The 10,556-nt window shown below is 33.8% G+C and overlaps 1 protein-coding gene across 1 annotated transcript; it reads right to left on the bottom strand.

Annotated features, from left to right (window-relative positions):
• Positions 1-1,131: 1,131 nt before the first annotated feature.
• On the bottom strand, positions 1,132-9,768 carry LOC11420365 (K(+) efflux antiporter 6). Its single transcript, XM_003588975.4, has 20 exons — positions 9,310-9,768; positions 9,104-9,147; positions 7,975-8,033; positions 7,825-7,876; positions 7,674-7,735; positions 7,508-7,583; positions 7,314-7,388; positions 7,035-7,106; positions 6,845-6,928; positions 5,450-5,518; positions 5,262-5,339; positions 5,077-5,165; positions 4,324-4,420; positions 4,087-4,140; positions 3,635-3,730; positions 2,903-3,091; positions 2,732-2,809; positions 2,115-2,159; positions 1,755-1,844; positions 1,132-1,664 (listed from the first exon to the last, which is right to left on the bottom strand). Exons 1-20 carry the CDS (start codon positions 9,704-9,706, stop codon positions 1,581-1,583), a joined length of 1,890 nt encoding a protein of 629 aa, XP_003589023.3. The 5' UTR covers positions 9,707-9,768; the 3' UTR covers positions 1,132-1,580.
• Between the last annotated feature and the right edge of the window lie 788 nt (positions 9,769-10,556).

Genomic DNA, 10,556 nt, shown 5'->3' with positions numbered 1-10,556 from the left:
AGTGCTTCGCTTGTTTTGAATGATATGAAAGTAAAGATGTTTTTAATGATATGAAAACATGTGAATGAAAGAAGACCAATTTTTTTTCTTTCTTTTTCTAAATGCCTAAATAAGTCTTATTTTTATTAAGATTCATTTAAATATTTACTTTTCCTAAACAAGTAACATATTAAGAGTAGAAATATGGGTCAGATTTTGCTAAGCTTTGCGTAAATAGGTGTCTTTTTTAAGGGTTGAGTAAATAGGTATCGTAAAATGACTTATATTTGTCCCATTTTTTTCTTCTTCTCAAAGTGACATAATAAAATATAGAGAAAGTCGTGTTTAATGTTGTTCCTATTGTAGTGGAGTTGTTTCTACTTTAATGAAATTTAACTATTTTTTAATTAATAACTTCAAAAATATTATAGGATAAAATAGTTTAAATGAAAAATAAAAAACACATGCTTTGGTCCCTTAACTTATTTTTGAATTTCATTTTCGTTAAACCGTCTCACTTAGGTAAACGGAGGCAAAGTTATGGGACCAAATTGAGACGGTTTAAAGTTAAGGGATCAAAATGAAATTCAAAAATAAGTTAAGAGACCAAAGCATGTATTAAGCTATATATATATATATATATATATATATATATATAGTTATAGTTATAAACGCAAAGTCCCACCATTCAAATGATAGCACAGATACTAAAAAGGAATACCTCCCTACTTTCACTGAAACCCATAACAACATGTAAAAGAGAGTATTTTCTTTGGAGTCAAATAACCTAGTAACTATAAATTCACCTATTAAAGTGAATAATTTACTATTCAAGATTCGAACTCGGATCACATATATGCAATTTTTCTGGCAATTGAGCTAAGCTCACACAAGGGAAACACTTTAAAGTTAATGCAAATTTCTAAATTTTTGTTCGACAAATTTGCCCTACACAATCCAATTTCTTTTTCAAATTTAAATCCACACCATTAATTGTATGAACTTCGAAACTGACTACCAATTTTTTTATTTTTTTTTGGGAAACAACTAACTAACAATTTTAATCAAACACTTTTCTGTGATAAATTTGTCCTGAACGTCACATTTTTTTTTTTAATTCAAATTTACATTTAAAAGCATACAACATGAATATATTGAATTTGAAACAAATGAATTAATCAAATCAGATATTATACAATACATTAAAACAGATATTATACAATACACTATATACAACAAAACACAATAAAAATGTCCAGAAAGGCGGGCAGTCAGTAGGGATAATGGCATCAGATTACATCGTTAAAACCACATCATACATTTATGAGCATGAGAAAAATAAATAAATGTAGAATGAATTTATGGAATAAATATCTTCCACTGCATCAATGTTGGTCTTGTCAGTTGTCTTTACTCTTATATCAATCCCCTCCCCTGTTCTTTACTTCACTGGGGTTCGGATTGGTTTTCTTTTGTTAGTATTTGGTCAGTTTGATATGCAAGTAGCCATCATGGAACAGGATGGGATGATGGATACTTGGATCCATAACCCTGTCGAAAAATAAGGACACGCAACAAATTTCCTTGGTGCAGTGCAATGATTAACAATCATGAGCTTCTTGGTCTATCAAAACTACTCGCTGCTTGCCACTATCTGAGCGGAGGTTATCTACCTTGTATCCAATCTATGCTTAGACAACAAAATCAATAGAGCTTCAGAGTAACGAAGCAAAAAGAATCAGGCAAATGGAAATAACTAAATGACAGGTGAATACCTCTACTGCACTGTCAGGAGAAAACCACCTCAATAGCACACCAAGATGCACTACAGCAGGAATCAGCTTGAAAAGTAAAGGAGTCGTCACCTGCAGAGATGAGTTCAGAAATTACTCGGGGATTAGTCAGCTGTGCTTGAAAGCGTAAATAAAGAATAAACACATTTGTTGAAACCAAACAGGCGATGCATATGCACTGCCTGCACTGTCATATGAGTATATGGGACAATAAATTATAACAGAACTTAAGGCTCCTTGTCCACCAACTTATCTTTAAGCAAAAAGTTAGAAAGCTGTATAGACCAGAGGTCAGCAAAGGAACCTAGTAACTGTTGATTCAAATATAAAATAATATCTTACCAGACTAAGAGCTGTGGTCCCAAGAAGCAGCAGATATAGCTTACCCTGAAATGAATCAAATATCAGAATCGGTAAAGGCTGGTTATACTTTCAAATTTAAGCTTGAATTTCAAGCTATATCATCCTGAGTAGGGCCGGAACCTGGAAGTGAGTTGAGCTGAGCTAGCTTAGTTCAAGCTTTACCTCAGCAAAAAAGAAAATGGAACCTATTCTTTTTGTTCACCTTAAGCTCACAGGCCACACAATCTTGGTGAGCCAATATTAAGTCTTGCATTATTTGAATATTTTAGGCTCAACCAGTCATGCTCAAAATTGTAACTTAATAACTTTGTTTAAAAACAATTTGTCAAACCAAAACAAAGTTAAATGACAATGTATATTGAATAAAGTAAATGCTATTTTATAATTATTTTTTTAAAAGTATCTACATATTTATATATCAAGCCAACTAATGAGCCAATAAGTCATTTTAATCCATTCAATGCAACAAGTCTGAGTTTAACATCATCGCCATTTTATGCAACAAGAACATCTGGTGAGGCAGCATGATCTTCTATGCGAGTCAAGCAACTGGACACATAATTACCATCATTACAAAAATCCATTATGTCACTAACCTCAACTAAATGAAGATTTGAAGCACGACTGAGAAGAACAAAAGCAAATTCTCCTATCTGTGCCATGGACATTCCTACCTATAAATGGATGAATTCAAGTATGTCAATCATTAAAAGAATACAAAAACCGCATTATAATCTTCTAAATTCTAATTATGAAATAAAGCTTACAAGTACTGAAGTCTTGTTATTGTAACCAAATCCTTTTACAACTGAAGCAATTATGATTGTTTTTATAGCAATCACCAAAATAACCGATGCTACCAAAATATCAACATGGTTCCAGAGAAAATGAACATGAATCAGCATTCCAATGCTTGAAAGGAAAAGTGCAGCGAAAAGATTGCAAATGGGTTCAATCTACAACAAAAAAAAGTGAAGAATTGTCAATTTTTTCCATAAACCTTTCATATTATCAAGCATTTTAATTAAGAACACAGAAAAATGGACTCTGAAATATGCACTGAACAATCATAAGGCACCGGCTTGTACAGAAGGAAAATCTACATATATGCTCTAAATATATGATAAATAGAGAAAAAAATTTAAGATTTTTTATAACAACACATACGAAGAATTCAGAAAAAATGACCGGTGGAAGTACATGGATGGATGTCATCGAAGTTCATCCATAACACATTAATTCTTTTTGCATACTGATAACACTAAAAAAGGCGATATGTCATTTTTTTTTCACCGATTACCTTTAATCTTTCTACAAGGTGGATAATAAAAATAAAGAATCTAATGCATTTTATGCAACCGATATTTAGAATTTTTATGCATTTATCTGAATACAATCCATACAAGTTACATCAATGCATGTCAGCATTCAACAATCAATTGATATTTGTGTCCATGCTCACACTACATGCATTTTCCACATCCTGTAAAATATCTTACTTGTTCTAGTGTATGTGGAGCCAGATCAGTGGTTGCAATCATCACTCCAGCAGCAAAGGAACCTAGTTCTAGACTTAATCCCAGCTTATCGCTACACTGAAAATATGTAGGTGCAATCAGCTAAAAAGGTAGTGCTTGACAAGTAACAGCAAGGTAATCAAGCAACAGAACACATATATACTATTCGAAGACAATCATAAGATACAAAGATGCATAACTCATGCCAAATAAATGGTACAAAAGGCCTTTTAAACATAAACTCTAGAAAAACAAAGCACAAAAAGTGTGCGCACACACACGCGAGTAAGTTACTGCTGAGACCCTCTGAAAATAAGGTGAAGCACATCAAAAGAAAGACGTTTGTATATCTTTTTCTGCTTGTAAGAACAAATGAAACATAAAGCATTTCAAAGAAAAATACAGAAATGTGAAAAATAAGGAAGAGAACAAACCCAGGCTACAAGCAAGCAGATTGCAACAGACGCCAGCTGATAGAGTTCATTTGTCTGCACAAACATGGTTTTTATTCAACCACAAAAACAGTCAGACAAAAATGAATTGCCATAAGAACCAAACAAAAAAAATTCAATTCAATTCCACACCCCTGCCATTGTTGTATGACATTATGAAAACAAGCAACCTCTTCCAAGGGTGGGATTTTATCATTAAAGAGGGATAATAATATGAACCTGTGACGACAGACTTATCATCAGTTTAAGCAACCACGGAAGGCAAGTGCGAGACAATATTGACAGAATAGAGAGAAATGCAATCAATGTCACCAACCTGGATTAAGAAAGGAGTATCAGTAATATGTTGCATATTAGATAAAAACTCAGTAAATGCTATATACTCGGTAAAATCTTCAAATGAACTCAAAATGGATAAAAGGTGCATTTGAATATCTCAGATCAGCGCTGAGCAGAAAAATATTCTAACTGAAATGCTACTCAGTGCATTAGAGTTTATCCAAACCAAAATATAAAATTTATTAATGGTAATAAGCAAAGTAATGTTACTTAACACACATATCAAGTAAAGTGGTCAGTGACACTAGCTATTATGAATTTATAATGATATGTAAGCACCTTCATTTCATTTACTACCTACAATTGTCTTGCTGCAGCAGCAATACATATGTCTGTTCTTTTCAAGAGTGTAAATTTGCGGTCATTTTGGTTCACATGCATTTTGACATGTTATTTCATCTTTTAACCTTTGCTATTGCAACACAAATATTGATAAGGGTATACTTTTAAACATATAATTAAAGTATAAATTTTATGAAAAACTTATTTAATAATCACATTTTTGAACAAACAAATGCATGAACTTGTCTCCATTTTTCTTTGGACAGCAAGAATGAGAAGAATAAACTACGAGAATATGTTCATGGAAATAATATCAGTACAAGCCAAAGAATTATGAAGTTCTATACTAACAGCTTTGTCATTGATAACACTCCTTGAAAAACACCTGAGGTGCCACCCAAAACTGGAAGCAATGCAAAGAGCAATCCAACAGCACAATCCTTCAAGGAAAAAAAATTCACAAGTCTTAATATAGCATTTGTTGGAGGCATTTATTGTCCATATTGGAAAATAAAGAAGAAAGAATGACAAAGTACCTGTAAAATAAGGGTCCCAATTGTGACTTGTCCATGAAGGGCATTAGTAGTGTTCTTTTCCATCAAAAACTTCAAAACCTGAACAAGAAAAAGTGAAGAAACAGAAAAGTTATTATCGGCATGGAAGTTCATTAGACAGTGTGTGCACTTTAAAATGGAACAGAATCAGATTGCTTATATTATCATACCACTGCTGTTGAAGACATAGAAAGGAAAGCACCAACAAAAATCCCTTCTGAAGCTTTACCACCACATAACTGCAAAATTGCATACAATCAGAACTGTAGCATTCAAAATGTCATATGGAAAAGTCCACTGATGCACAAGATATTTAAAGTAAAACATTGCGCTTCCATAATATCCCTTAAAACTGAAATACACCAAACACTCAAATTATATTATATGGGAGATGTTAGATCAAGAAAAAGAAACAACATGGACACATGCCTTCTCCTTTGATTAAATTACTATGTTTATCATACTGGTACATTTAAGCTTCAAACTTAAGAAATATGAGTACGTATATATTAATGCTACTTATTTTTCCCCCATCTATGTCACCTTCAATTTGTATTATACTAGGACCAAACGACATGGATCTTGTAAAGTAGGGTGGAGAATATATCTAAAGGAAGATAGCTAGATAGAAATCTGATAGGGCTACAGAAAAAAAATATGGACGCAGATGGCAAGCTCAAAATGAGGAGGGTCTATGTGAGGAGAAACAAGGAAAAATGGGAGTAATGAGCTGGTAGAGAGAGAAAGAGAGAGAGAGGGGTCGGGATGGCATGAGTGGAATTCTGTGATAGGAAGATTTGGAGAGAGCTGTGTGGTAGTTCAGCTCATGGAGAAGTGGGAATTCTATTCCTCTTCTAGTTCTATTTTCAGTAACAATATACAGACATTATCCTTCCATTATTGTTTCTTTACAGTTTCATTGCGTTTTCTCTGTTTTATTCATTAAGATACGCAATTAAATCCAGAAAGAAAATGAGAAACTGAAAAATGATCTTGCATTCCACTGCAAGTACATTACAGCACTTTCTTTCAAATTTGTCATGCTTGGGACAATCAAGTGGAATCCAGTTTTTTCAAAATCTACTAACTGAAGCACAAACCTTCATTCAATCAGGCACTCTCAATTTAAAATTTAAAAGATGAAACTTAACCTTTGGGTATTAAAATCAGTATTTCTTTGTATATTTAAGGATGACAAGGGAGTCAGATCATGCAATAAATAAAGGTAGCAACCAAGTCAGACTAATCTCATACATGGCATGAATGTCTGAAGAGGACAAGACAACTACATGCATGTTTGGTTTCTAGGTGAAAAAATGCAAACGTATCTTTCAACCTAAATCATTTGGATCCAAAGCAATAATTGAGTTTCTTTGGGGCATGCATACTTGGAGCCAAACATACATTTGCAACTGAAATCCAAACATGCATTACATGATCCAAAGATTTCTTGATCGGCTTGTTTGTTATTTGCATTCCCCATTAAGTTTAAGTCATAAAATTAAATAAGGAAAATAACAAAAAAATTCTCAGAATTAGTGAGTCAAAATTATAAAAAAACATACCGATACAGTAAAACCACACATGCACATAAATAGAAAAATCTGAAGTAAGCCACCAAGAACAGCAACAGATCGAACAACTCGAAGCTGAAAGCATGTATATAGAAAGTAGGGTAATCAAGGTGATCAAAGTTAAGTCCAGCATAAACATAACAAAAAAGAGAAAAGGGGATAAAACAGAAAATAAGCCAACCTTTGTCATGGAAAACTCCAGGCCCAATGCAAAAAGAATAAATATCACGCCGAATTGAGCCACTGTTTCCACCTAAGTTCATTCAGGCTTGCATATATCAGATAAAAGTCTTTCAAGAAATGCTGTTGTGTGTTAGGTTTCTTTTCAGAGATAGAAAAGATTACAAAAATGAAATCCAACTGAGCTGAACTCTAAAAATACACCAAAAAGAAGAGCAGCATTTTTTTTAGATAATAGAATAAAATATTACAAGAGCAATTGATTTTTGTATCCAGATACCTGCACCATTTCATTGATGAAGTTAAAGCCTCCGGGACCAATAATGGAGCCAGCTAGAAGATAGCCAGTAATGACCTGCCATATAATACTTTCAGGATATTCTACATGTACAAGAGATTTAACAGAAGCTGTAATGAAATAGATCCTAAGATTGCGTTTGTCAAGAATGCAGCATAGAACAAGAATATTCATACCGGTTGTCCAGCAAAAGCAAACGCGACACCACCACAAGTTGCCGAAACAATAGCAACTACCAAGTCTGAAATCAATCTATAAGACAATAATGAAAGAAGTTCTCATTTGTTTTTTTATTATATAACCCATCTTATGATGAAAATGAAACAAGCATAAGAAGAGTACCGTAAATCTAGCTGCAGCACCGGATACTTGGATTTAAAGTTAGAAATGATAAATACATTGTCCTGAAAGATGCACAATTTACACATTTGAAATTTACAAAACTCAACTGAATATCAGCAAAATGAACGAAACAAAAATTGAGCTGCATAACCTTTCGATCAATTAACATTGGGGTGTCTTCACCTCTATGGAGTTGAAATGACCTGTAAGTTTAGAAAAATACATTCAACTAGTATATACATAAATGTATCAAATGATCAGACAACCAATTCAAGTTGTAGACAACAGTCAAAGCAAGTACTTTTCATCTTTGCTGTCATTTTTGTTCGGTGTGACTCTGGCTACAGTCTCCAGTACAGCCTGATTCAAAGAAAGAGGACTAAGTTAGCAAAATATCACCCTCAGAGAAGTTATGAAATGCAATATACAAGTACCATGGATGCATATTCACCGGACCAAGGTTCCTTGTAGTCTAAAATTTGCCCCATTCACACATTCGACATATCCACGGTCGCTGGATTTAGTTCAGACGCCCATATTTCAAGCTTGGAGACCGCAGATGTGTTGAATGTGTGAATGCGGCAAACTTTTGCAGACAAAGAATCTGATTTCAGATTCACCACTTACTAAATCTTTAAAGTGGAAACTTCCAATAAGGTGAAGGAAAAGAAACATTTACAACAACAACCAAGTCTTATCCCACTAAGTGGGTCGGCTACATGGATAAAATGCCTTATTTTAATCCAACTCATCAATAGATATTTATTGATAATTTCTCTTATCCAACTTGTTAATCTCTAGATTTTTCTTGATAATTCCTCTTATAGTCTTTCCAGATCTTCTCTCTACATGTATAAACCACCTAACCTTAGTTTCCACCATCTTTTCTACTATAGTTGCTACCCCAACACTCACTCTCTCTCTCTAATGTTGTCATTTCTAATCATATCTTTTCTAGTCTTACCACACATCCAACACAACATCCTCATCTCAGCTAAGCTTTATTTATTTTCGTGTTGGTTCTTTACTGCCTAACACTCTGTCCCGTACAACATCGCCAGTCTTACAGGCTGAAACTGTCTTATAAAAAAAAAAAAAGTTGCCTCAATTATGCCATTAAAGTCTACAATACAATCTCTCACTAATATCTATTCTGGATTAGCTTCTAATTATGAGATCCTATTCAATACAAATAATTTACTATTCTGCACTTACAAAAAATCCTCGTAAGCTTGTAACCATAAATAGAAATTAAACTAAAGAGCTTATAAATACCTTGAAATGTTTCAACTTATAAGGAAACTATTATTTAAAAAACTATATGTAGCAAGATCTTTCCTAATTATTTTTCCATAACTGTTTATAGAGAAATGAATTAATCTCTAAATGGAAGTAATATGCAATGATGAGTTGAAATATGAAAGACTAACCTGTTGTTCTGCTACACTGTTGTTGAAACCTCCCGATTCAGGCACTGTGATTAAATTAAATCTAAAGATTAAAAAAGTTTGGAAATTCTTGAATTGTAACACTACTACAAAGATACATATAAATCTTATTCAGTAAAAATCATAACGAACATTGAACACAATGAATCAAGATCTTATGAAGTTGAAATAATTGAGTAAATTATTACCTTGTTGGTTTTGATCATCGTTTTCTTCGGTGAACTCGTGCTGAAGAGCACGATCAATGATGTCGGCGAATGAACCTTGTCGAGATGTTGTGGAGAGAGAGACGTTGGAGTCGGCAGTGGAGTTGGTGAGTTGGGAGTCGATTCGATCGGAGTGAGTAGTTCGGATAGCGAGAGAGGAATAAGGTAGAAGAAGAAGGAGGAGGAGAATAACTGCCACCACCAGCACCAAGAAGTGGTTGTTACAACGGAGTGAGTGTGACGGTGATCTTGCTGTTAACATTGCCACGCCGGCGTAGGTTAACGGTTGGCAGTTACAATTCGCCGGCGGGTGGAGAGAGGTGAGTCGTAGAGTAGTGAGCAAGGTGAAGTGGTAAGGGGTCAAGTTGAAGTCGTTCATTAATTGCTATCATTGTCCGTATTATCATTCATTATTGCCACTATTTTATTACAATTACAAGTACTAGTATTCGATACGACTTCTTTCTTGTTTTGACGACTGTGCCCTTGTCCCCGTTTTTATCGTTGAAATTTATGGAACCCACGGTTGGTTATTTAAACCGGTGTTGGGGTTTTGCTATCTTATGCACACAAGTCCCTCAATTGACACTCTAATTTTTGTTGTTGATTTCATTGAATAGGATAATCATTTAATTAAATTAGTGATTAAAATTTAAGAAATTACGGAGACTAATCTTTTGAATATTATGATTTAAATTGATGGATAACTCTTCCTGTGAGTTTTTAATGTTATTGCATGTGAGATTTGAATTTAAACCCAACACAATGTCGAAATGATTATGTTTCCACAAAAGCCACATGTGCTCGTATGTTATGTGTCATTTATTTTAGAGGTTATGTGCCCTTATTGTCAAGCATAGAGGTATGATGCGAAGGAATTAAATAATAGATAATTTTCTCTAATATTCAAATGTTTGTTATCTTAGCTTTCTTCCTAAGCTCTAGCAATATATAGTTAGCACTGCTTCGATTATATATATATTAAGGATCATTGTCATTCATTCAACATTATGTGCTTCAAGGAAACCTTGAGTTACAATTGAAATTATGATCATTGAATGTTTGGGGCCAGTCTTGGCGAGCTCGTATGCAGGTATTGCAGTGCCTAGAAATCGGCCATCAATTTCGTTATTGAGTGATTGAGCCATTGTGCTTAACCATTAGCTACCAAGGAATTTGCTTTGCTTTATCTAGCATTCCAACTAAGTTGACACTTGAGCCATTACAAA

Source organism: Medicago truncatula, chromosome 1 (genome assembly GCF_003473485.1).
Source record: "Medicago truncatula cultivar Jemalong A17 chromosome 1, MtrunA17r5.0-ANR, whole genome shotgun sequence".
Classification (NCBI taxonomy): domain Eukaryota; kingdom Viridiplantae; phylum Streptophyta; class Magnoliopsida; order Fabales; family Fabaceae; genus Medicago; species Medicago truncatula.
This window is presented reverse-complemented; position numbering and strand designations above follow the sequence as displayed.

Coding starts and splice junctions, on each gene's coding strand:
- LOC11420365 (XM_003588975.4), bottom strand. CDS start 9,706: ATGAACGACTTCAACTTGACCCCTTACCACTTCACCTTGCTCACTACT. Junction 7,877..7,974: donor AATGACAGCAAAGATGAAAA/GTACTTGCTTTG, acceptor CTAAACTTACAG/GTCATTTCAACTCCATAGAG. Junction 3,731..4,086: donor TCTGCTTGCTTGTAGCCTGG/GTTTGTTCTCTT, acceptor ACATATTTTCAG/TGTAGCGATAAGCTGGGATT.